Below are 23,897 nucleotides of genomic sequence, written 5' to 3' on the forward strand. Positions count from 1 at the left end.
GATGTTGTATCTGCGCCGGTCTGCTTGGAGCCTCCTTGATAAAAGGAGCTGCAAATGGAACTTCTAGTCTGCATGGATTGTAATGCACCCATAGACTTAGCTGAGTCTGTGTCTTTCTTCATCTTTTCTAGTGTGTTGTCTACATCTGGCTCGAACAACTGGTTCTGGTTGAAGGGCTGGTTTAAGATGGTAGTCTGTACTACCTGAAATGCGTAACCACTCATGTCGTCTGGATGCTGTGTCAGCTACATCTAGTGCACATTTAATTGAGGCATTGGATATTAATTTGCTCTTGTAAGAGCTCTGCTGCCTGAACCTTATATTGATCTGGGAGGTACTCCATCAGTTTTTCTAGCTGATCGTAGTGAGCCCTGTTATAACGTGAGAGTAAGGCTTGTGCATTTGCTATGCGCCATATATTTGTGGCCTGCGCAGCAATCCGTTTCCCTGACACATCAATGATTTTAGATTCTTTGTCAGGCGGGGGCGTATCACCAGAGGTCTGGGAATTGGCTCTTTTACGTGCATTAGACACTACCAAAGAGTCTAGTGGCAGATGTCCTTTAATATAGACTGGATCAGATGGTGCTGGTCTATACTTTTTCTCTATTCTGGGGTTTAACACCCTACATCGTACCGGGTCTTTAAATATGTCTGGAGCATGTTTAATGACTCCTTTGATCATAGGTAGTATTTGTGTAGCCCTTTGTGACTGCTCAAATGTGTCTAGTAAAAAATCCTCTTCAATGGCATCTGAGTGCATTGAGACCCCATGGTAAAGGGCAGCTAAATTTAAAGATGATTAAACCCAATACTATCTTTTGGAGGGGAAGGTTTTGTTGGGTAGTACTGAGGATCATGAATATCTGGCACATTATGTGGTGGAACATTGTATATGTCGTCATCCTTGGGATATTCTGGATTGACATCCTAATCTAAAGGGTATGCATGTGGCTCTGGTATGTCATTCCGCCCACCTAATTCATACTCCTCGTCAGTGTGGTGTGATGATGCAAGAGATTGAACAGGAGAATTTATAGGTTCAATATAAGGAGGGATAGGAGAGGAAGGTGAAGGAGAGTAAGGGTGCATTGGAGAAGTTGCACAATCCTTCTTGGCAGGAACCACAGGTGGAAGTGGTGTGTCTGCTGGTCTTTTCTTGAGAGGAATTGCTTCCACATGTCCAGTCTTTGGATTAATATAGACCTTTTTCTGTTTATGATCTAGTCAGGCAAATCTTCTGAGGGTTGTATCTGTACACATTTGTCTACTCGCTGTATCAGCAGCCTCTAGGGCTGACTTTAGGCAAGTGCTTGCAATATGCTCCCTTTCTTTAATGGCTGACTTTGCCCTTTTCTGGTCATCCTCTGGAAGTTTATAAGTTATCTTCTTGATCTTGTTCCATTGTTGGTGGCCATTTCTATTGAGAAGAGGATTTCAATTGGCAGTACCCCATTGTGTTGCTGCCTCTCCCCCCATCTTCCTACCCACCATATCTAGTCTTCTGCTTTCCCTCTTCAGGGGGTGGGGGGTGGGGGCGGACCAGTGGAAGAGTGACTGTTGCTCCTTCTTGCTGTGGTGAAGAGGATGGAATCTACCACTGTGTTCCACTGTATATGCTTTGGGTCCTTTTAAGAGAGTCTGCAATTAAGACTTTCGGTATTCACAGAAGGCATTTAGGAGTCCTAAAGTAAAGGTACCCCATTGAGTTTCGGGAATGAATGGCCGTTTCCTGTTCTAATACCTTGCTGTTCTTCTCAATTTTCGGGGCATCTTTCCTTGCTTCCTGGCCCAACACTGGAAAAAAGAATCTGAAGATGGTTACCAGGCACCGGAACTTCCAGGGCCAGGGCACAGTCTGACGTCACACAGACTGAGCTTAAATGACGTGCATAATTTGGATGAATCTGCGGGCTTGGGCCATCTCTCACAACAAAACCACTTTATCTGCAGTCCTTGGAAACTCCAGCCTTTGCTTGGTTTTCTAAATGTGGAACTCCTCTGCTTGATACTGCCCGCCCTACATATTGTGCATTATGCCGGGCTGTCTGAGAAGGGTTCTGTGTCAGCTATCCTGGGAGCCTGCCCCTGCGAGTAATATCTCTATCTGCCTGCTGCTATATGTGAATTTCCCACACGTATCCTTTGGGGGAGGGGTATTACTGCAGCTGGAAGTCCTGAAAGTGAATAGGAACTGTGGGGCAGCCTGGGCTGTTAAGTGGAGAGAGCTCCTGAATTTCACCTATATGCCAGACCCCTGGAATTATGTGAAAGGGGGAGGGACCCAGTTGTGTGACAGTGTTGACCAAATTATGCCTCAAGAAAAGACAGTAGTGCAGCATTTTTTGGGATAGCATTACTTCATTATTTTTTCATATTTACATATGTTAGCACTGGCTGGGCAAACGTTTTGCCTCATTATTACCAGCTCAGCATGCTAAATACACTAATAAGCAACAGAAAGTTGACCAGTAAATCTATGCAAGGACCTTCGCCTTTCCTGCAACACGTGCAGCCACTTCTTTAGGAACACTCAATCTGTTTGAGTTTGAATTTTTTGTAAAAATCTACAAATAACGCAACAGCTTATGTGACAAATGTGGCAAATCCATAATTATGCGGAAAATGCACGGCTGCAGAATTTCGTAATTGGTGTTGCTCTGCCTGCACGTTATTTATTAAGCATTAGTCGTGAACTGTACATTTGGCTCTATATGGTGAAACGTTGTGCTCATATGTTAGTATCTATAGGTTTAGGAACAGCCCCAGAATCTGTCATGGAATACAGATAGACTTGCGTAGATGATGTACAGATACAATAAGTGGGACCGACTTTACGCAGGCTTTACCAGATTGCTGAATTTTGTACCGCATGGAACAGGCTTTTCTTGGGGAAGGCTGCAACTATGAAAGTGCCAACATGTGCCTGGTTTCTATTGAACTTTTGTTGTTTTTAAATTGTGTGAAAAAAGTAGCAAAAGCAACGACTCCAAAATATATGTGATTGCGCGCTTAGGAAGTAAAACAAGCATTGGCCGCTGATTAAGTGATTTGCCCAGAATCACAGGATGTTCAGCGTCATTGCAAAGTCTCGAACCCAGTTCCCCAGATTCGAGGTAGACCGCCCTAGCCCTTAGGCCAACTCCTCTCCCCGTTAGTGATTTATGTTGCAGTGTGTGCCTTCACATGTAAATATACCAGCAGATTCCCAGCACAGCTACCGGGTCTCTTGTATGTCTGTTAAAAATAAATGTTGATGAACTAAATAAGCTTTGGCGAATGGTTAACAGCATGTTGGCTTTGCCAATGCTGGTTTTTAGAAGCCACTTAAAAGCATAAAAAAGAAAAGCACGGCCCCGCGGCAGCTAAAGTTAAAGCGACGCTGAGGGCACCACTCAAAGGGGTGCTACTGGCACGCTGCCAGAAGTCCATGTATGGTGTTTACCTTGGGCACCATTCAAAGCGGTGCTACTGGCGCGCGGCTGGAAGTCCATGTATGGTGTTTACCTTGCGGGAGCCGCAGGCGCCATATGGCGCCGCTCGCACCCGCAAGGGAATCGACACGCGTTGCCATTGAAGGCAATGGAACGCGTGCACGTTTTAGCCTGAAAAAGGCAATTGATGGCTACAGGCCTCTTTCCTATGCAGAGCATGCGCTCTGCTTAGGTGAGACCTAAGAAAACGGAAACAGACAATTAAAGACCCAACCACTAGATGGTGGAATAATGCACAGCATGTGAATTCAGAAAAGGATTCATGCTTCAAAACATAGGTCTCCAAACTGAAAGGAAACGGGGGTCTCTTTGAAAGGTAGACATGATCCATACAACAGCAGGCAACCTCCTAGGTTAGGAATGGTGAAGTAGATAGGTTAACCACTAATGTCTTAGCTTTTGGAGAAACAAGGCCCTTTCTTTCATATTCAATAGCAATTGTAGTACTGCAATCACAGGAAAATACATACAATTCTAGACCAAATTACCAAAAGGGCATTCCCGGGGGGTTTGTTTGAAGTGTATCTAAAGGCATACTTTTGTTTTTTTCATGAATCCAGTTGTAGCAAAAATGTCTAGTCAATGATACCCCCATTTTTTGTCAATGCTTTTCAGAACTTCGTACTCCGAAACCCTCGTCATTCTCTTTGCAGATTCTGCAGTATGATTCTGGCTGGCTGTTTTGGATGCTTGGAAGGTAAATTGCAGTGATTGTCATAATCCGTTGAAAAAGCAATTTACACTCATTTGTAGCATTTTGAGACAGTACATCATCTGGTTCCCTGGTTCCCACCGACTCCGTTGGTTGAAACAATACATGGCTATTGTATTGCTCATCTTAATCGGAAACTTGTCTCTCAAATGAGAGGGAAGGAAAACCTGCTGAGAAACATGGACTGCGTGGTGTCCCAGCCATGTCAATTTGATTTTAAAATTCCCTTGATGAGCTCGAACCCAATTACTGATGAGCTCGAACACCATTACGGATGAACCTATCACAATAGACTGAGTTGGAACTTGTTGATGGAAAGGGACTACTCGTAAAGTGAATGACTGTGTAAAATAACACAAATATACAGAGGCTACCTGGCCATCAAGGACATCACCAGATACAGAAATAGTAGACTACACATTCTACAAAACTATTATTCTGAGTATGCAGAAAACTACAAAAAACAATGAAACTTCTATACATCCCTAGCTTGCCGGATTATGTTTTCACCTACCCGGAGATTTAGCTTTTGGTGGAGATCGTGAACTTGCTGAGGTGTAAGACTGCTGATTTCTTCATGCTCCTCATAGAAGTTTTTCTCAAATGGAGGATACGCAATCTGGAGGAGAGACCAAAGTGTTAAAATTGTGCAACCCAGAGTTTACTCCATAGAAACTGAGATTCTACTAACAGTTTCATATCTAACATGTGAATACAATATCAAAAATTTAGACATAATTGGAATTATTTACTCAACAAAAAGACATGTTAAGAGCAGCTAAGAAAAAAAACTTCATGATGAAGTACACTAAAGCGATATGAAGTATGTAAAATGCAGGTTCATCACTTCTTTCAAACTTCTACCACAACCAAGTAAAGTTGAGACAATCCTCATCTTCTTTTCTGCTACATAGAAAATAAATATGAAAAAATGTGTTCAGTTTAGGAAAGTTATTAACAAATGCTACTGGATTGGAGATTAATCTACTTAGCATACTAGTGATGGAGAACCGGCTGGTCAGACTCGACTGGCCTTTCCTTTTATTTCTGAAAGATAGCATGAGAACAAGGTAGGTATATCCTTCCACAACACAGTACAGTATGTTTTCATACCTTTAATCCTAGTCATCAGGGGAATCTCCACTGAGATCACAAGCACAGAAAAGTCCCACCCACCTGCAGAATCCTGGGCCACTTCTTTAAAATATATATTCCTTTGTGTTCCATTTTCACCTTACATCAGAAAGGCCAAATGTTCACATATAATCTCAAATATTTTTGCAGCCTACAAAAAAAGTGTTAGACCTATCAGCCCTTTGGGTGGTCCCTCCTGTCATTATTTATTTTGTCCCCTTTTTGCCCGTCATAACCTTCATTTTTAGGTTTCGCCTCGCCGAAGGCTGTGCTCTGCGCAGCTTTTCGGCGCAGGCGAAATCTAATATTAGAAAGAGTGTGGCTTGGAATCCGCCCCTCTGTTCCATTGGCTAGCTCCATAAATGGAGGCTAGCCATTGGAACAGAGATCTGTCCGTCATGGCCGGACCAGATTCGTGGGCGTTCCCGCGATTTCTTCCCTCTCTGATCGTCATTGCGGCCGTGGGCGGGGTTTATTTTTTCCGACGTCGAGGAGGAAGTCCAGGTGAGTGCCTTTCTTGCCGTTCCCTCCCCCCTCCCGCTGTCCGTGTGCCTCCCCTCAACACCCTCCCGCTGTCAGTGTGCCTGCCTGCCCCCCTCCCGCTAGTATGCTTATATAGTGACATTACATAATCTGCCCTGCGACGATCTGGCCGGTGTGATCTCTATTGTTTTTCACTCATCTCTACATCATTTTTTAGACCTTATTTTATTGTACGATTTCTTAGCATGTATTTCAAACGGTTCATAGAAAGTCACGATGATAAACTCCTCGATCCTTTCACCGTCATATCATGCTCTCCAGGCCTGGTCTTACTCCACCCGACGTGCGGGGCTTGGTTGTCTGAACTTCCCAGAACCCCGATAGGTTCGGGCCATTTTACCATCGCCGCCCGACTGATCCGGGTTGTTTTTTGACATCGCCGCACAACCTGGTGTTTACCATCCCGGGCTCTATTCTGCTTCAATCGAGGGTATCTCCCCCTGAATCTTGTAAGTTTCCATAATTTGACTGCTCGGTAGCTAGGACTGTTGAGGATTGTAGAACGCAGCGCGGCTGACCGTCTACGATTGTAGAACACAGCTCGGCAGTCTGCCTAAACCCCCTAGAATTGATCTTGTCTCTCTGAGCCATTTCGGAACTCGCTATCTTCCGCCTTTTCCATTTACAGAGACCGACATCGGATGTTCGTCCCTGCCGGGCAGTTATCATCTTTCTAAGCTGTGAAAGCTAACCGTTGGAAAGAAACTTACCACAATTATGAACCTCGTTTAGAGAGTAAGTTTTGCCTTAAAGTGGTTTTCGCGAGTTTAGGATATCCGATATTAAGAACTACGTTAGCCTGTTCTTTTACTGTGGCCTTTAAATATATTTCTTATATTCACTCTAGGTGGTCTGATTCGTCCATCTGCCGTTACTTTTAAAAAATTGGTATACAAAGATGTGCACTGCTGTAACAGAACAGTCTCTACCTTTCCGGGTCCATGAGTAAGTTTCCCGTTAAGAATGGAGTAACCCTCATTTATTGTCAGGACCCCCGATACATGCTTTCGTGACAGGAATGTTATTGAATGTTTGCCATGTGTTTTGCCAGAGCCCCTAAGAGCTGATCCTGCCGTCCAAGAAACTTGCAAAAAAACCCTCTAAGAAGCGTGAGTGATATACGCCTTGCGCCAGCTGTTTTTAAGGTACATTAAAATAGGGCTTTCCATTATCTGACCATAAATGTTAAAGTCCGCTGGATAAGATCTCCGATTGTCTTTATCACACGATTATTGCAAAAGTCTTTTTTATTGCTTGCAGCTTTTCCTCCTAGAATGATCTATATTCTTTCACTTTTTCTACCTCTGGACTAGAATAAATGAATGAACGATGCATGTGTCTCAATTCAAGGGATTCCTGTGCCTTATGACCCTGCGGGGCTTATAGTATATTATAGTGTGTTTCTAAATCGTATTGCATTCTGGTCTGCACTTCTTTGAGCTCACTGCATACACTCTGTGAATTGAAATATGCATGTATACCGAATATGATGGTCGCAAGAAGGATAACATGCAAACTGGACTCTATCTAGAATACAATGAATTGCCATGATACTGCTACCTTGATACTCTTCTTCCCTTACGTGCCTGTTTGTATGGAGAGTGATGAACGCAGCAGCGTCCCCTCCTTTCTGTATGTGATCATCGGTGAGTGATTACATTATCAACCTTTTAAAGTTGAGATACTTTATCCCCATGTAACCTATGTGATTTGCACAGGGCTGTTTATAAAAACCGTCAAACATGTTCTGGACAATATCAGTGCTGCTGAAAATCGAACATTGTTATTTTTATTCTCTAGTGGGGAGTGTTTTATCCTATAGTGTATAGGTTTCCTTTGGAGAATTAATCTGTAGCTAACAGTTAAATTGGTTACCTGGCTTGAATAAAATGCGTTGTCCTATTCCCAAGGACCGTTTTACCTTTGCTAAGACGCATGGCCAGCTGATGGTGTTGGGGGCAGACGTTTTGAAACCTGCAGCAGTATTGTGATGCAGCTGAGGCATTTAAAGCTTCCAGCTTGCTCAAACGCTGATTCTTACATTTCCTCCAGAGGCTTTTGGCAGTGCCCACAGTAATCCTCGTAGCCACCTAATAAAGACACAGGTCGCCAATGAAAGAAAAGTATTTGTGCCACTTTGAAAGGACTGACTGTTCCAGCTTGGTCTTGACAATGCATAATTTTATAAAAACAAAAACCTTTCGCCCAGTTCATTCCGCAATGGGTATACGTATAACGATGATATCATAGCCTCATGACTGAGCTGTAGGCAGCTGCAGAAAGCAACCCTCTTAATCCTTCGTGCTGAACAGTAATTTTCTTCCCTGCATTTTCACCTACATCATCGCCTGCATGTTTAGTTTCCGAAATCTTTAGTTTTCCAAAGTGCATGACTGAGCATATGCAAACGGGCATAAATACCGTTCCCTCTCACAATTTCTGCTCTCTTTTTAGTGTATTGACATTGAATCTTTATGATTCTAATCTTTTTTCTTAAATATTTTCCCAACACTATTTGTATGCACTGTGATATGTAAGTGTGTGGTTGCAAATAAGAAATGTCTGATCTTTTGACCGTATATCAGTAAATGTTTAACATGGTTCACTTCAGTGTCATAGGCTTTGTGATCCACCCAGAAGATCTATTTTAAGGCAAACAACCTTCCTTTTAAGAAGCTACGCTCACTTTGGAAAGTAAGTGATGTACCCTGCATTAGAGATCGAGACAAATAACTGTAAACAATCAATCAGGGGTTCGTACAGCGGAGATACTCACCTGCGAGAGTCTCAAGCCACTGGAGGGAGGGGTGGGTACTGCTGGTCCGTCTGTGTTCAGTCAGATTATCAGGTCTTAAGTCTTCTTGAATTGGGTCATCAACGGGGATTGCCTGAAGTGGAGGGGCAGGTTGTTCCAGGTCATGGCGAGGTAGGAGAAGGATCTTCCTCTGGTTCTTTTCTCGTGGATAAGAGGGATGGAGGCACGGGCTAGTCAGGCGGAGCGGAGTGACGGTGTCTGGTGGCTATACCGTGAATGCGAGGTGGTGGTTCAGGTATGCTGGTCCAGAATAGTGGAGGGCTTTGCAGGCGATTCTTTTGTTGACTGCGAACCAGTGAAGTTCACGAAGGTGTTCAGTGATATGGCTTCGGCTGGGGATGCTGAGGACCAGTCTTGCTGCGACATTTTGAATGTTCTGTAGTTTTCTGAGGAATTTCTGGGTGATGCTGGCGTTGCCGTAGTCAAGCCTGCTGGTGGAGTGCGTGGGTGACTCTTTCTTGCTTAGGTGGGGATCCATCTGAAGGTCTTTTGGTGTAGACATAGTTTGTAAAAGCAGCTATGAGGAGGATACAGCGTTGATCTAGCAGTTCATTGAGAGCGAGGAGTCCAGTATGATGCGGAGGTTGCATGTGTGGTCTCAGCGGTTGGGGGAGAGCAGTGTGAGGGAGACAGCAGTGTGAGTCTTCTAGGGAGAGCATGGTGTGTGGGAGAGCATGGTGTGTGGGAGAGCATGGTGTGTGTGAGAGGCAGCAGTGTGTGAGAGACAGCAGTGTGTGAGAGACCTCTTATTTATGTTTTGGTTTTTGAAACATAAATAAAACGCATTGTTATCTGCAATATCATTAGCTCAAACTCGCGTAAATACGGGACCTATTGCATTGCAAATGCTATAGGCATTGTAAATGACAATGCCATTTATTTATTTATTTTCAAAACCAACACATAAATAACAATTTTGTCATTTACAATGCCAATAGCTCAAACTTTTCAAAAGGCGAAACCATTGCATTGTAAATGCTTGTTTTATGTCCACTGGGAATTTTTCAGGTGTTGACCAAGGGGTTCCTTGACCCATGGTTCCTCTCAGACCCAAAAATCCCTCCTTTTCTGAGAAAGAGCCTAGTTGCCTAAAATGGTGGTCAGTAACTGCCATAACGGTCACCTCAGAGGGGGGACCCATAGATTAACAAAGGGAATCTAGAACCTTCTGGCCGATTCCAGACACTTGAGTCTGAGGGCATAAAAGGCCAACTGCGGGGCAGCCATTTTGTCATACAGAGAGAGAGAATCAGCTGGAGTGCAGGCTGTGTCATAAGGCGGGGGTAGGATATTCAGAGGGTTGACCTCCCACTCTAGGGTTGCCTCCTTACTGTTTCACCACCCTCCTTCCTTGTAACTACTGATCTGACCTGCCACGTTGTGTTCCTGATGACCCTGGACACCTGACCCAACCAAAGCCTGGAGACGGGAATGCGAGTGGTCGTGGGAGACTGAACCGAACGGTAGATCTGCCTATTGTCCAGTGGGAGAGCCTTATTAGAGACTCAGAGCGTTTAAGGACCGAAGCTGAGTAGCCAAGTTCTTTTCCCCATCCCTGTCTGTACTCTCCTTTGAACTGAGGCCCTACCTGCTCTACACAGCATACTACTAACCCCCCCCTCTCTCACCTGAGAAAAAGACTGCCAAGTCGAGTATAGCTGCCCACGGGGGAGTGGAGGCTTGGACCAGGAGACTGGGACGGTGCCAGCGGGTAGTGTGGCCGTGAGGTAGGAGCCGCCGCAATACTGCCCGGGCCTGGCGGGGGAAGTGTTAGGCACTGGGAAGAGAAGGCGCCCGTGTGAGGTAACGTGCCATCTCGGAACTGCGCAGGCTCGACGGAGCGAACGCTAGTCCCGGAGAGGTGCTGAGCAGCGTTAGGAGGCCTGTCGTGACTGAACAGGCTCAGTCTTGGAGCCACTAATCCCCAGCGCTTGGAGCCACTGATCCTCTTCGCTTGCCCAGAAGTGCCGCTTCTCACAGACGGAGGCGGAGGCAGCGCGTGGTGAGGAAACGAGTGTGGCGCAGATGCCGATTCTCCTTAGTCCGCGTAGCCTTCCCACAGCGCCAGCTCTGAGACCGAGTGGCTGGACCTGTGGGCGAGGCCTGGCTGAGAGCAGACAGGGGCCTGCAGGTACTTCTGGTTCTCCACAGCGGTTCGAGACATTGGCCACAGCGGCCCAACATCTGAAGTATGGAGCGAGCTGGGGGTAGTAACAGAGCTGGGATCCACCAACAGGAGGTCCCGAAGGGTGGTTCCACCCTTTCTTCCTAACTGGAGGAGTGAGTAGTTAAACCAGGAAGCCCTTGAGACTCTTACAAGGGGGAAGAGCCCCTAAGCTTATGTGAAGGCTGTTAATGACGGAGTTGAGGCTTAACCCTTCTATTACAGGGGTGGAGGAGGAAGCCTTCTATAAGGTCATTTTGGCAAACAACTGTAGATCTTTGGTGAAGCAGGTGAAATATCTATTATTCTCTCCTCTAGGAAGTTACCAGAGCATGCTTGAGCCTTTGTAGTTGACAGACTCTGTTCTGTGATGTCCCAAGATCTGATTACCTCGGGTGTCAACTGAGCTAAATCTGAAAAACTGTTCTGTCTAAAGAATCCAAGATTCATTGTGCATAACGTGCAACCTGGTTACTCCATTTGGGAGCCCTTTTTCTTGTCCCCGCTTAATATAGACTGTGAAGCAAAGACTATCTCCATTGTAAGGTACGGGGCAGCAATATGGGGATTCATCAAACCCGATGCTATCCAAACGGAAGAAAACAAATTCCTACGCTCCCTCCTAGGCCTCCCGCAATCTACTGCTTCCCACTCGGTCCATCTTGAACTAGGGATTGGATACATAGCAGACATAATTACATTAGCCCTAATGTTGCTATGGATTAAAATCTGGTTAAATCCGAACCTCTCCCTAAACCATAAGATCTTAAAGGACTGTATTAGGTTAGACAATATGAATAAAATCCAGTGGTTGTCTAACATAAAAATGTTAGCTATGTATATGGGGAGACCAGAGATCTTTTCTAACCCTGAATCTCTCTGTAAGGCTGACATTGAGTGGGTAAAAACTAATTTTATCAAGTTGAAGGAGGCAGAGCGTGAAGGATTAGAACTATGTAAACCTTCAGTTAGGGGCCATGTTCTGGTCACCCAGCCACTCGTAATGTCACCATATCTGACCATAGTGACAAATTCTTTCCACAGGTGGCTACTGACTAAATTGCGGTTTAATCAAATACATACAGTTCTTTGGGATTTGGAGGGTTGGAGTAGACCTGAAGATGCTGCTCCATGCAAATGCAATGATTTTTCATCGCAAGACACTATGCACTTTATCGTTTTTTGCCCATTGTACCAAGAGGCCAGGAAAAGGTTTATTTTCCCATTATTAAGAAAAATGAATTTTATTCAATGTAAACCTGCTTTATTGTTTTTACAATTGTTAGAATCCCCTGTAACTATGTTTTGTGTTGCCAGCTTTCTCGCCGCGTCTGTTAGAATCAAGAGGGATAGTAGACTGAAAGCTGTATATGAAATTGAATCCTCTCAGTTATAGAAATCGCATCCCTATCAACTGCTTAAACGTGGGCATGATTGATTACGCTTTTTTAATTGTATATGAATTGCGTTTTTAGCTTGTATAACAGATTTTATCAGACTTTTAATGTTTCTGTATATGTATAGCATACTTTTATGATTTTAAATAATCGAATAAAGTGGTTTTTGACTTGACTGTGAAGTGACTGAACAACTCTATCACCAAGTAAAATGTAAAATGGAGTTTTAGTTGTACAAAGAAGGTGAAACAGCATTCTTTGATGTAACCTGTAACCAAATTGACAAATGAGATAAAGCAAAAGCAAAGCAAATTATTTTTATAAACCAGAACGTATTTTCCTAGAGATTTGGTGTAGTGTCGTTATTGAATGGAAGGATGCTGAGTTACTGAAGGGTGTGACGCAAGCTTTACACTTTTGCCTCTAGGAATTGACTGTCTTACACTGGGCCAGGCTACCCTATGTGATCTGGAGACCCCAGGTCCAACAAAAAGGCTATTGGAAATTTCCTTCACTTTAAAAAGACCAAATTAATATTATTAAAAACAGAAAAGTTACCAGAAAAAAAGAAACCTTTCCCCCCCAAAAAATCATTTGCAAGTCTTTTTGAAAGAAAATGGATTTGAAGGTCTCAGGGCAATGTAGACATATAGACTGCAATTATGTTAGTATGAAACAAAAAGGATACGTACCTGTAGGAGTCGTGTTACAGCTTGAACACTTTCTGGATTCATATGCTGTGCATTAATCCGCCATCTAGTGGTTGGGTCCAAAATTGTCTGTTATTTCCTTCTCTTCCTTTTTAGGTCTCGCCTAAGCAACGCTTGCGCTGTATCTTGAAGACATGATGTATTGAGGTATAGAATAGGATCTCCGAATATTTCCCACCCATCTTTTTGAATTGGCTCCGGTTACGATCCTTTCTAAATGGTTGCTTTTGATTAGTTTATAGGCTTAGCAGACTCTCCTTAGTACCGCGTTGTCTGCATTTGCAACCTCCCATAAGGACTGGACCTTTTACTGTTTTATTTACGGTATAGTAGCGCTATTTCATTAATGAGTTAATTCTAGCTTCTGTTTCAGGCTGTGCAGTACGCTTTCATCTTAAACAATGGGACTTAGCCTTTCTCTTCTCTGGCGTGGGTCTCCATATAATTTTTTCAATGTGCTATACTTTTTAGTAAGCACCGCAGTCAGCATGCTGCACCGTTTACAAAAATTGTACAATACTAAAGAAAAAAAAAAAAGAGGGAGGTTGGCGAGCCACCCCTTTTTCATCGGCATGTCTCAAATTTTTTTTTCAATATTGTAAATTTTTCATAAGCAGTGCAGCACGCTGCCTGTGCCGCCCTGGTTACTGAAAACACATAATATTGGCAAAATAGAGCAATCTGTCTCGCATTATGTGAGAAAGTGCCATCTTTCTTGCATTGGTATGCCCCACTTTTTGCTAAACTTCTGATGCGCTTTGACTGAGTGTGCCCTGGGCTCCTGCCAACCAGGTACCCAGGGCCTGTGTTCCTTCCCTAAAACTGTGTTATAACTAAAACTTAATATCCATCTCTGGCCACCTGTCAGCCCCTAGTAAATGGTACCCTAGGTACCCAGTGCATGGTGACCAGAGAAAGCCCCCAAGGGCTGCAGCACTTATTGTGCCACCTTCAGGGGCCCTGTACCCTGACACCCACACACTGCCTTTGCAGGCTGAGTGCCTAAGTACAGAACCAAACAAAGAGTTGACATGGCACACAACCCTGTGTGCCATGCCCACAAACCCACTGCCCTGGCCTACATCAGTCACCCCTCTAGCTGGGTGCCCTATGCCAGAGGTGTGGGCACATGTGCATGAGCCCTGTGCCCTACAGTAACCAGGGCCATTCCTTGGCACTATAAGTGCAGTGATGCCATTAAGAGTATATGGTGCTGGGAGGTCATCATTACGAACTCCACAGAACCAAAATGGCTACACTTAAGACTGACAAGTTTCGTACCAAACTTCTCAGCACATTAAACCCACACTGATGCCAGTGTGGGATTTAATGTAAAATGCCCCCCAGAGGGAATCTTAGAGAAACCTAACCTACAATCCACGTCTGGACTGAGTGGCTGCCCAGGCTGCCTTAAAGCAGACATGTTGCTGGACCCCTGGGTGAAGAGCCCCTCGCTTTCCTGGGCCTGCAACAATGCACATCCTGGGCGAGGTGCTAGGCCTCCACCCCCAGGATGGGCAGGGGAAGCTTCAAAGACATGCCGCCTTTGTGAGCTTCTCCAGGCCACATGCTGTACTCAGCAACTGGCCCCCACCAGTTCTAACCCCCACTCTGGTGGGAAGACTGGCGGGAAACCCTACGTCAGGAAGGGGGGTGGTGCCAGCCAGTGCCAACCCCACCCCTCAGGTGGGAGAGGCGAGGTGAAGCACGATCTTGAAGATGGGGAGCTCTGTCCAATCACAGCTAGGCTCCTGCACCCCTCCCACAGGAGAGGAGAGGGCTAGGGGGTGTACCCCCCCCCATGACAGGGACCTATTGGTCCCTGCCCTTGCCCTACCTGTAACACCCCTAAACTTAGTATTTAGGGGTACCCTGAACCTTCGTTCCTCAGATCCCGATAAGAAAAGAAGAAAGAAGATCAAGAAGGAGAAGACCCGCCGTACTGCTGCTAACAACAGGACGACACCCACTGACTTGGCCCCAGCCCTACCAGCCTATCGGTCCTGGAACCTGCTCCTGCCTAATCCCGGCAACTCCTGCGGACAGCAACCTTGGGACCCCCGGAGGACCTGCCTGCCTTGACCCTCTTGAAGACTGGGACTCCCATAAGCAGAGGCTCTGCTTCAACGCCAGGTGCCAGCCAAGAAGCACCAGGCCAACCCACTCTGCACCCGCCGAGCCCGGCCCATGCTCGAGTGATCCAGGACCACGAGGACGCCCCCCCCCTCTCCCCTCCTCCCCCGGCGACTGGGACCAGAGGTCTATTGCCGAAAGGCCCTCTTCCACGAACCAGATGACGCCTGCAGCCTCAGAACCAAGGACCCCTCCAACCGCGACCAGCTGAGGGTAAGATTTCTCTACGCCAAAGACACCCCTGCACCCGGCGCCCTGCAGTCCCCTGTGCCTTCCTTTGGGGTACCTACCTCTTCTCCAAGATCCCAACTTACCTCTTGAAGTGGTGGTCGCACCTGAAGAATCACCGCCCGAGTCTGCAGCCTTTGTTCCCTCTTTACCTTTCCCATTGAATAACATTGAGCTCCCGACACCTCAAAAACACCCGGCATACAGCCGCCCGAGTGCCCCTGGCTGTGCACCCTGTGTCCTAACCTACTTCCCCATTTGCACTGAGCAAGTGACCAGGAGCCCAGCTTGCACAGCCGCGTGGCCTGCTAGCCAGCAGCCACCAACCGAAGGCCCCCTGCCTCTCATTGGATAACATTGGGCCTAACTACCTCTGCACCCGGCCTCCCCAGTGCCGCGGAAGGTGAACCAACTGTACCTACCAGACCTGGGGGATCCCAGAGTCTAGGCCCAGAACCTTAACTTCACCAATCGAGTACTCACCTGGGAACCAGTAACTCACTTACCTGCCATTGGATAACTGACTGGTTTGACTCGAAAAATCTTCTCAATGTACAGTTTTGGAAACTTAGAATATTCCTATGAAAACAGCCGAATTCCGAAGCGCTCACCTGTGATAAGGAGAGAAGTCAGTACTGCACCTTGCAGCCCGGTACTGAACCGCAACAGTAGTCCTAACCGTATTTACTGGTCATCTGAATTTTCTCCATAGGAATCCATGGTCTGCTTTTCTGTGAAATTTCTTCTAAGTGTCTACTTGTGAAAACTTGAAATATTCTTTAAAAAAATCGTACTAAGTACTGAAACGTAATTATTTACCTGTCTTAAGTAGAGATCCCAGTGCTGGACCTAGGAGCCCAGTACTGGATTACAAAAGTAACAAGAACATACTTTACCTGTAACCTGAATTTTCTCCCATTGGGTAACATTCCCAGATTTTCCCTGAAAAGTGTGAACTTTTTAAAATATCTTTTTATTCCTTAAAAATCACTGCAATGACCACAACTTTTTACTAAACTGTTTCCAGCTTAGACCACAGGAAAGCATCTAGGATCCAGTCCTGGACTTACAAAAGTAATCTACAAAGTAATCAACTAATTGTGTAGAAAACCCCACTGAGCTCAATGCTAAATTGTGTTTATAATTGTGTTGCCTACTGCAGCCCCTGTACCGATTGTGTTTACAAAGTCTATTGCCTTTCTGCAAAGTACTGATCTGAGACCTCTCATATTGAGAACAGTATATTTGGATACCTGTTGGTTCTAAAAATAAGGCAACTATATCTTTGATATAAAAACAATTGGCCTGGAGTTCAGACCTTGAGTGTGTGAAACCTTTTGCTGAGTGTGTATAACAAATGCTTTACACTGTCCTCTGGTACTGCCTTACTGCTCGACTAAGCTACCACTTTGGAGAGTAAGGTCATCCCTGATTTTAACCTCTGTTATACGTCTGGTGTTGGTGGCCACTATACACGCTGTACCTTACTTTGGTCCAATATATATATAACCACTTTCTCACACATTACTAAAGGGTTGTGCTATGGGGGTTGCAATATTGGAACACCAATAGCTCAAATTTTCAGTAATTTGAATCCTATTACATTGCAAATGCTTTTCTTTCTCACTGTAAGCGAGGTGCCGCCGGCAAGCCTGCTTTCCCAGGGCTGTCCTGGTTTCCATTGTGAGGTTTGTTTCGCGCTCCCTCCCTCCCACTCTCCAGTGGTGGGAGGGAACTGAACTGTCTTCGTGCTCTTTCGCTGCTATATCAGCTGCAAAGTGCCGATTTGCCGCAGGCACAGCTTGCTGATCCCTGGGAGAAGATGGCAATAGATAATCTAGAGGGCAGTGAAGTGAGCTTCAACATCACCCTCAAACATATATGCTATGCACTAGGGCTCTGAAAGAGGCCGTGCCCCTTGCTGCTCTACTTGTGAGGCACAACTTTCTCAATGTGACTTTTTAATTTAATTTAAAATGTTACTGCCACACCCCGCTTAGTCTCGAGGGGCGGTGGCATGTGAACTGTCTGCTTTTGACTAGCTTCACTTGTCACTGAAAAGAAAGTATTTTAAGTAAGATGTTTTCTGTCATGTTGCACGTTACACAAGTTAAATTGCCATCTTAAGCAACATGCCCTGCATTCACGCAATTTTCAATGAAACTGTTAAAGAGTTCTTTCTATAAACACTAACTGGTTAAAGTTGGATGTGCTTTTCAGTGTCTGGCAACTACCCATTATAGGATAAAGTGCTGGTATTGACACTCAGGAGTCTGCATAAGCAATGTACAAATTAAGGGTGCATTTTTAGAGTGGCAATGTGTTTTGTAATTTTTCTCCCCCCAAACGTTTAGAGCAATTTTTTATTTGAATAAATTTAGCTCCTAATAAAACGAGTTTTGAAGACTGCTTGGAAGGCAGGGTGGATGGACACGATCACACTATCGTAATGAAACCGTGCTTTTAATGCCTCTTGCAAGCACCCGGGGCAGGCAAGGGTAAAGCTAGGATAAAACGACCCGGCCACCCTACATAAGAACTCTTCCTTATAGCTCTAAACTGGTATTTTATTATGGTATGCTAACCAGGCTTTGCATTCCCCGACATGGCTTCTGGTGTTAATTTTGTAGGTCAGTACAGACATAGCTTGATAAGCATTTGTAAAGATATTTTTGTCTTAACTTTGCCAATTTAGCTGACAAAAGAGTGTAATAAAACTAAAGGGTTTTTACTTTTGACAATTAATTACCATATCCCGCGCAAATTTGGACTTGTATACTGTTGTTGGGTTGGATGCATAAGAATAGAGCCTGCGTACACGTCTTTGCTAAGTGACTCATTCAGAGACAAGCTGGACGACATTTGACATCAAGGATTTCTTGTTTGTGCAGAAAAATTTTATTTAGCGATATGCTCTAAGAGAAGTTCACATTAATAACGTGTGTGAACACATTCTAAAAATATACCTTTATTACATTTATTAGTATGTAACATTTAACACACCATAACGTTTAACCCCTTAACCGCAGGGGTAATTACCCCGAGGTGCGCGGGTGGTGGCGGCCGAGCGCACCGCTGCGGCGCTCATGATGAGCCCAGCTCGTCATGAAGCACAGTGGAGCTGTGCTCATGACGGGCTGGGCTCGTCATGACTCCGCCACTCCCGTAGAACGTCCGCACAGGTGTGGAATTCGCAAAAAAAAGCTCCAGGAGCTGTTGGTTGGGTATGCTAAGGACCACCCATCTGAAAATGGGAGAAAAGGGCCCCAGTTGCCCTGACTCCAAGAATCAACCTCTCATTACCTAGATCCCACACAGGTGGATCAGGAGCTACTGAGGACATTGTGGACAGCCTCAATGAGGAGGACATCATGCTAGCCAGGTTGACCAAAAGATTAGACCTAGAGATCAGACTCCTGGCTTTAGAAAAAGAAAGATCAGAGATGGGCCTCAATGGTGGCAGCAATTTAAAAAATATAGAAAAAGAAGGATCCTATGATCCCAAAATCCCCAAAGGGATTTGTCCCTAAATTTGAGTAGGGTGATGATATCACCAAGTGGTTCACAGCCTTTAAAAGGGCTTGTGAAGCCAGAAAGGTGAAGAAAACTCACTGGGGGCCATACCTTTGGGAACTGTTGTCTGGTAAGTGCAGAGACAGACTTGTGACATTTAGTGGGGCTGATGCTGGGTCTTATGACCTCATGAAGAGAACTGTGATTGAGGGATTTGGACTCACAACTGATGAGTATAGAATTAGATTAAGGGGGCTCAGAAAACTCAGTGTCAGCCCTACTCAGTTAAGACACTAGATGGCTAGTTGACTGGAAGTAAAGTGCAAGATTATGATCTTCTTTGTCATTTGTTCATGAAAGAACACATAAGTAATTGCACTGATGAAAAGTTGCATCACTATCTGGTATACCTAGGTCCAATTTCTTCCCAAGATTTGGGAAAGAAGGCGGACCATTGGGTCAAGACAAGGGTAACTAGGACGTCCACTGGGGGTGGCCAAAAGAAAGGGTTTACAAAATCTCCCCAGAGGAAAGACAGTGAGCCTATAGAAGATAAAAATAAGGAGTCCCAGGTAGCCTCACAAAAACCTGTCCAGGAGGCCAGGCCTAAAGACACCTCACAAACTAAAACTGGGTACCAAGGTAAGAGTTGGGATCTCATCAAGTTATAGTGTCACAAATGTCAAAAGATAGGACACTGCACCAAGGACAGTAGCTGACCTAAAATAATTACAGCCCCTAGTGTAGCTCCAGTGCCAGTGTAGCTTTGGTGGGTGATTCCTCAGATGTGGAGGTCCTCCTAGCCTTCAACTGGAAACTGGGCCCAAAAGGTGAGTTGTAGATTCCAGAGGGGACTTGATACTTTACATCCTACTGGTGAATGGAATCCCAGCCATTGCCATGAGAGATACCTGTGCCAGTCACAGTGTGGTGCATGACAGGTTGGTTCTCTCAAACCAGTATGTCCCAGGGGAAAAACAACAACGGGGTGTCACTATTAGGCCTGTGGCTGTAGTGTTCCTAGAAATAGCTGGGTCCCATGGATGGAGAAAGGTGGTAGCCAGTAAAGACCTCCCCCTTGACTGTCTCCTTGGGAATGACCACCCAGGGGCTGAGCCACAGAGAGGTACTGGTCCAATGCCACACCTCACCCAAGAAACCTGGGGGGGGGGGCTCAACCTGTTGGTGCAGCTAAGCCCCAAAGGAAAAAGAAGAGACAGTGTAGGAAAGGTGGACAACTGTTAGCCACAGTTCCAGTAGGCCAGGGAGATTCTATCCCAGTAAGGGAGAAAATTAGTAGTGACCACCCTAACCTGACACAGCAGATAGGCCCATGGAACCCAAAGAAGCCTGTAAGTTAGCCACTTCACCTGCCAGGGAAGAGCTAAAGGCGTGGTTCTGGACACAGACAGCTGTCAGTAGCCTCTGCTGGGTGTTAGCCTGTATGGCCGCACTGTTCTTGGCATGGTGGCCTAGCCCCCTGCCAAATAGCAAGTTAGGCCCCATGTGTCATGTTCCCTGGTGCTGGTATGGCTGGTGCGCGAGGTATGAGTGCATGCGCGCATGCCAGCCCCCTTCTTTCCCAGAGATCGGCAGAGAAGGTCGGCCGTCTAGCCTTCCAGACTGAAGGAGGCTCGCGTCAACAGCTGACTTCCACTTCCGGGGGAGGACCTATAACCTTGCCGAAGCCGCCCTGTTCGGGGCTTCGTATTACTGTACTGAGCTTCGCAGGTGCGAATGCTCTAACTGCAACTTGAACCTTCCAGACCGCGCAAGGGCGCCTACAGGAGCCTGACACGACTCGCAAAGGCATGGTGCCGCTGGGTCCTGACCTTTTCCCGGCAGCGCAGGGGCGCCTTCACATTGTTTCCCGCGACCCGTGTAGAACACGGAGTAGCGTTACCTTGAGCCTCAGCAGCACAGGAGCGCTTTCCTTAGCACTCGCGACCCGTGCAAAGGCACGGGGTCGCACCAGCGGCAACATTGCTCTCGTCAGGGCAGGAGCAGCTGAATTTGCATACCGCAAGCCGTGTAGTACACGGGGTAGTGTTACTTTGCTTTTCACCAGCGCAGGAACGTTTTTCTCCAGCACTCGCGACCTGTGCGAAGGCACAAGGTCGCATTTACTTCACGTTGCCCTAGCACGCGCAGGAGCGCTTTTCCTTGGTATCACGCAACTCGTGTAGAACACGGGGTCGCGTTCTCTTGTTTTCATTCAGAGCGCAGGAGCGATTCCATTTACTTTTCCCAGCAAACACAGCTGCATTTCTTGAACTTTCGCACCAGCGCAGGAGCGCATCCCCTTTATTGTTTTCCACAGCAACCCTTGTAAGGGTAGGCGATGCCCTTTGCCTACTCCCGGATTTCGCAACACTGCTTCAGTGAAGATCCAGAACCCTGCAGATTGGTCCTTCCTACTCTTAAGCGCTGCATTTCACGTACTGCGCCTCTTTCTTCTGTTCTGTGTAGTTATCCTTATCTGCAGTGTCTGGCGTGTGTGTGACCCATCTGTTCCATCACTTAGGTGGTGTCCACCACAAGACCCCAAGAGGATCAGAGGGCACATCACTCCAAGCTTCCTTCTACGCTGTCCTTCACCCTATCTTGGTTGCCTCCCCCAGGCCCCTCTTTAACTTAGTTAGTATTAAGTCCTTGCTAGGCGACAGATGGAGCTGGAGGGGGTTGTCCACATCATCCCTGCGGGATCACTCCACAAGCAAACGGTGACTGTTGTGGGGATCTGACACCATGACCATATGGGGTAGCTCAAGCTGTGGGTAACCACTGTGGGTAAGCTGGGCTTTGTCCTAGCTAAGTTAGAATTTGCAGAGGTAGGAGCGCTTTGGTATAGTATATACAGCTTCCTACAGGTAAGTATGTTTTTAAATGGAAATTATTTTCAATTTTAAGAGTGGAAACTTAGTGCAAACATTACTGCGGTTTTACAGGTAAGCTCAAAACGTACAAATACAGTCTTCGGGTTGCAGTGGCCCTACAACCCGAAGTAGAGGGCAAAGTTCAAGGAAAGCACAAACACCGCCCCACCAGCAGCACGGGCGGCCGGGTGTAGAGGTCAAAGTTGAAGATCAAGCCAATGTTACCCAATGGAGACAGGGGGGCCCTTAAAGACACTGCTTGCAGGTAAGTAAAGCGGCTGCAGGGCTCAAGCTTCAGAGATGTAGGCAAGCACGAGGGGCACAAGGCAGCACTAAACATACAGCACCATCAGCATAGACTGGAGTCTTCACAAAGGTAACCAGCGACAGTAGAGGTAAGCTAGGATACTGTAGGTCATAGGGACACAGTCAGTTAAGGTCGTCAAGGACCAGGGGCATAGGGTGAGGGTGTCCTTTGACGTCTGGTTGCTCTTACTGGAGCTGGACGCAGTTGGGGAGAGCCTTTGGATTCACACTGCAGGTGTCACTGTGGAGTCCACAAAGGGTCAGCCAACGCTGGACTCAGGATCGCTGTGGAACCTTTTCTGGATCGGAGTGCCACCTGGTCGCAGGCCGGCTGCAGGACAGTGTCGTTTTCACAGGGTCTTTGAAGCAGCAAACAGGCCAGTAGGGCTTGGACGAAGTCAGTGGGATGTAAATGTAAATGTGGCGTATTTGTATGGCGCGAACAGTGACCCGGAGGCATCCCGGCGCTTGTACTCCTACCACAAGGGAACCCCTCCTGGCTTTTCCTTGTGGGGTGTCCACTCCTGGGCATCCCATGGTGAAACCAGGCATCCCTTGTGTATCAGGGGGCCTTTGTGGAGACTAAGCAAGCTATTGCCCAGAGTTGCAGCGTGGGACCCATGCTTAGAATCGGCACTGAGGCGAGAATATCCGGTCAGAGGAATTTAAGCCCGAAACCCGCCGAGGCGGGAATCGAACCCTGGTCCCTGGCCAGCGTTCTGCATCAAGGTCTACCGCTCTAAGCATTGAGCCACACTTCTCCACAGTCTTCGCTGCACTGCCTCTTTTTCGTCCTCCTTAGGATAGCAGAAACTAGTTTCAGGGTCTGTGGAAGCCTCTTAAATACTAGATTTAGGGGCGTTTTATGGGAGTGGCAGGTAGGGCCAATGGTCACCTTACTTGGGGTGTCTACACACTCAATTATGCTACCTTCCTCTGGGGGTGGGAGGACATAGTCCTAGCCCTGAATGGAGGAGTTCCCCATCTTCAAGATAGTGCTGACTGAAAGATGTGCTTCACCTAGCCTCCTGCACCTTAGGGGCGGAGTTGGCAGAGGTTGGCACACCTCCTATTCTTCCTAGTTTTTCCCACTGGTTTTGTGGGGGACTAAACCGGGGGCTGCCATTTGCTGGTGGCAGTAGAGGCTGGGGGTGGTCACATTACAAAGGCAGCAGACCTTTGAAGAGTCCCTCTTGAGTACTGTGCCCATCCTGGGGTAGGAGGTGTGACACCTCAGCCCAGGAGGTGCATTATTTCTCCTGCCAAAGAGCAGGGGTCAGAAACATGTCTGGTGGTGGCAGGCTGCCTACAGCCGGAATGTGACCACACCAGGGCTGGTAGGTTTTTGAGGGGGCACCTCTGAGGTGAACTCTGGGTACATGGGTCAATAAATCCCACACTGACATCAGTTTGGGTTTGTGGAAAGTGGAAAGGAGTAGTTTGGTACCAAACACTCCTGGGTTCAGAGAAGCCATCATGGTGCTGGGGAACTAGAGTTTGAGTTTCCAGCCCATGTACTCTCTATGGCTACCCTGGCTCTTAAAATATCTAATGGCCTTACATTTTGTAGGGGGCATAGCCACCCTTCCTTAGGGTTGGAGGCCTGCTAGGGGGGTAGCTTACCTATACTTTAGGCACTGCTAGCTTGCATGGCACATATGTTGAGCACAATAATAATAATTTAATTTACACAGGCAGTATGCCATGTCAACTTTGTTGCTTTGTCTGCACTAGTCCATGCATGCTGCAGTGGCAGTCTGCATGGCCTAAGTGAGGGGTCCCTACTGGACCCTCTTCGGTCCCAATGCCCCTGGAATCCAGGTACCATTAACTAGGGACTTACAGGGGTCTGAAGGGCTAATAGTGTTATAG

The 23,897-nt window shown here is 46.5% G+C and overlaps 1 protein-coding gene across 1 annotated transcript in view; it reads right to left on the bottom strand.

The window, feature by feature from the left end:
- Positions 1–23,897, bottom strand: part of DDX42 (DEAD-box helicase 42) — a 401,460-nt gene that overhangs the window by 265,859 nt on the left and 111,704 nt on the right. Inside the window, exon 7 of the mRNA XM_086923805.1 lies at positions 4,721–4,825. Coding sequence (XP_086779931.1) covers positions 4,721–4,825 — 105 coding nt within the window. The remainder of the gene's footprint in view (positions 1–4,720; positions 4,826–23,897) is intronic.

Source organism: Lissotriton vulgaris, chromosome 5 (assembly GCF_964263255.1).
Source record: "Lissotriton vulgaris chromosome 5, aLisVul1.2, whole genome shotgun sequence".
NCBI classification, from domain to species: Eukaryota; Metazoa; Chordata; class Amphibia; order Caudata; family Salamandridae; genus Lissotriton; species Lissotriton vulgaris.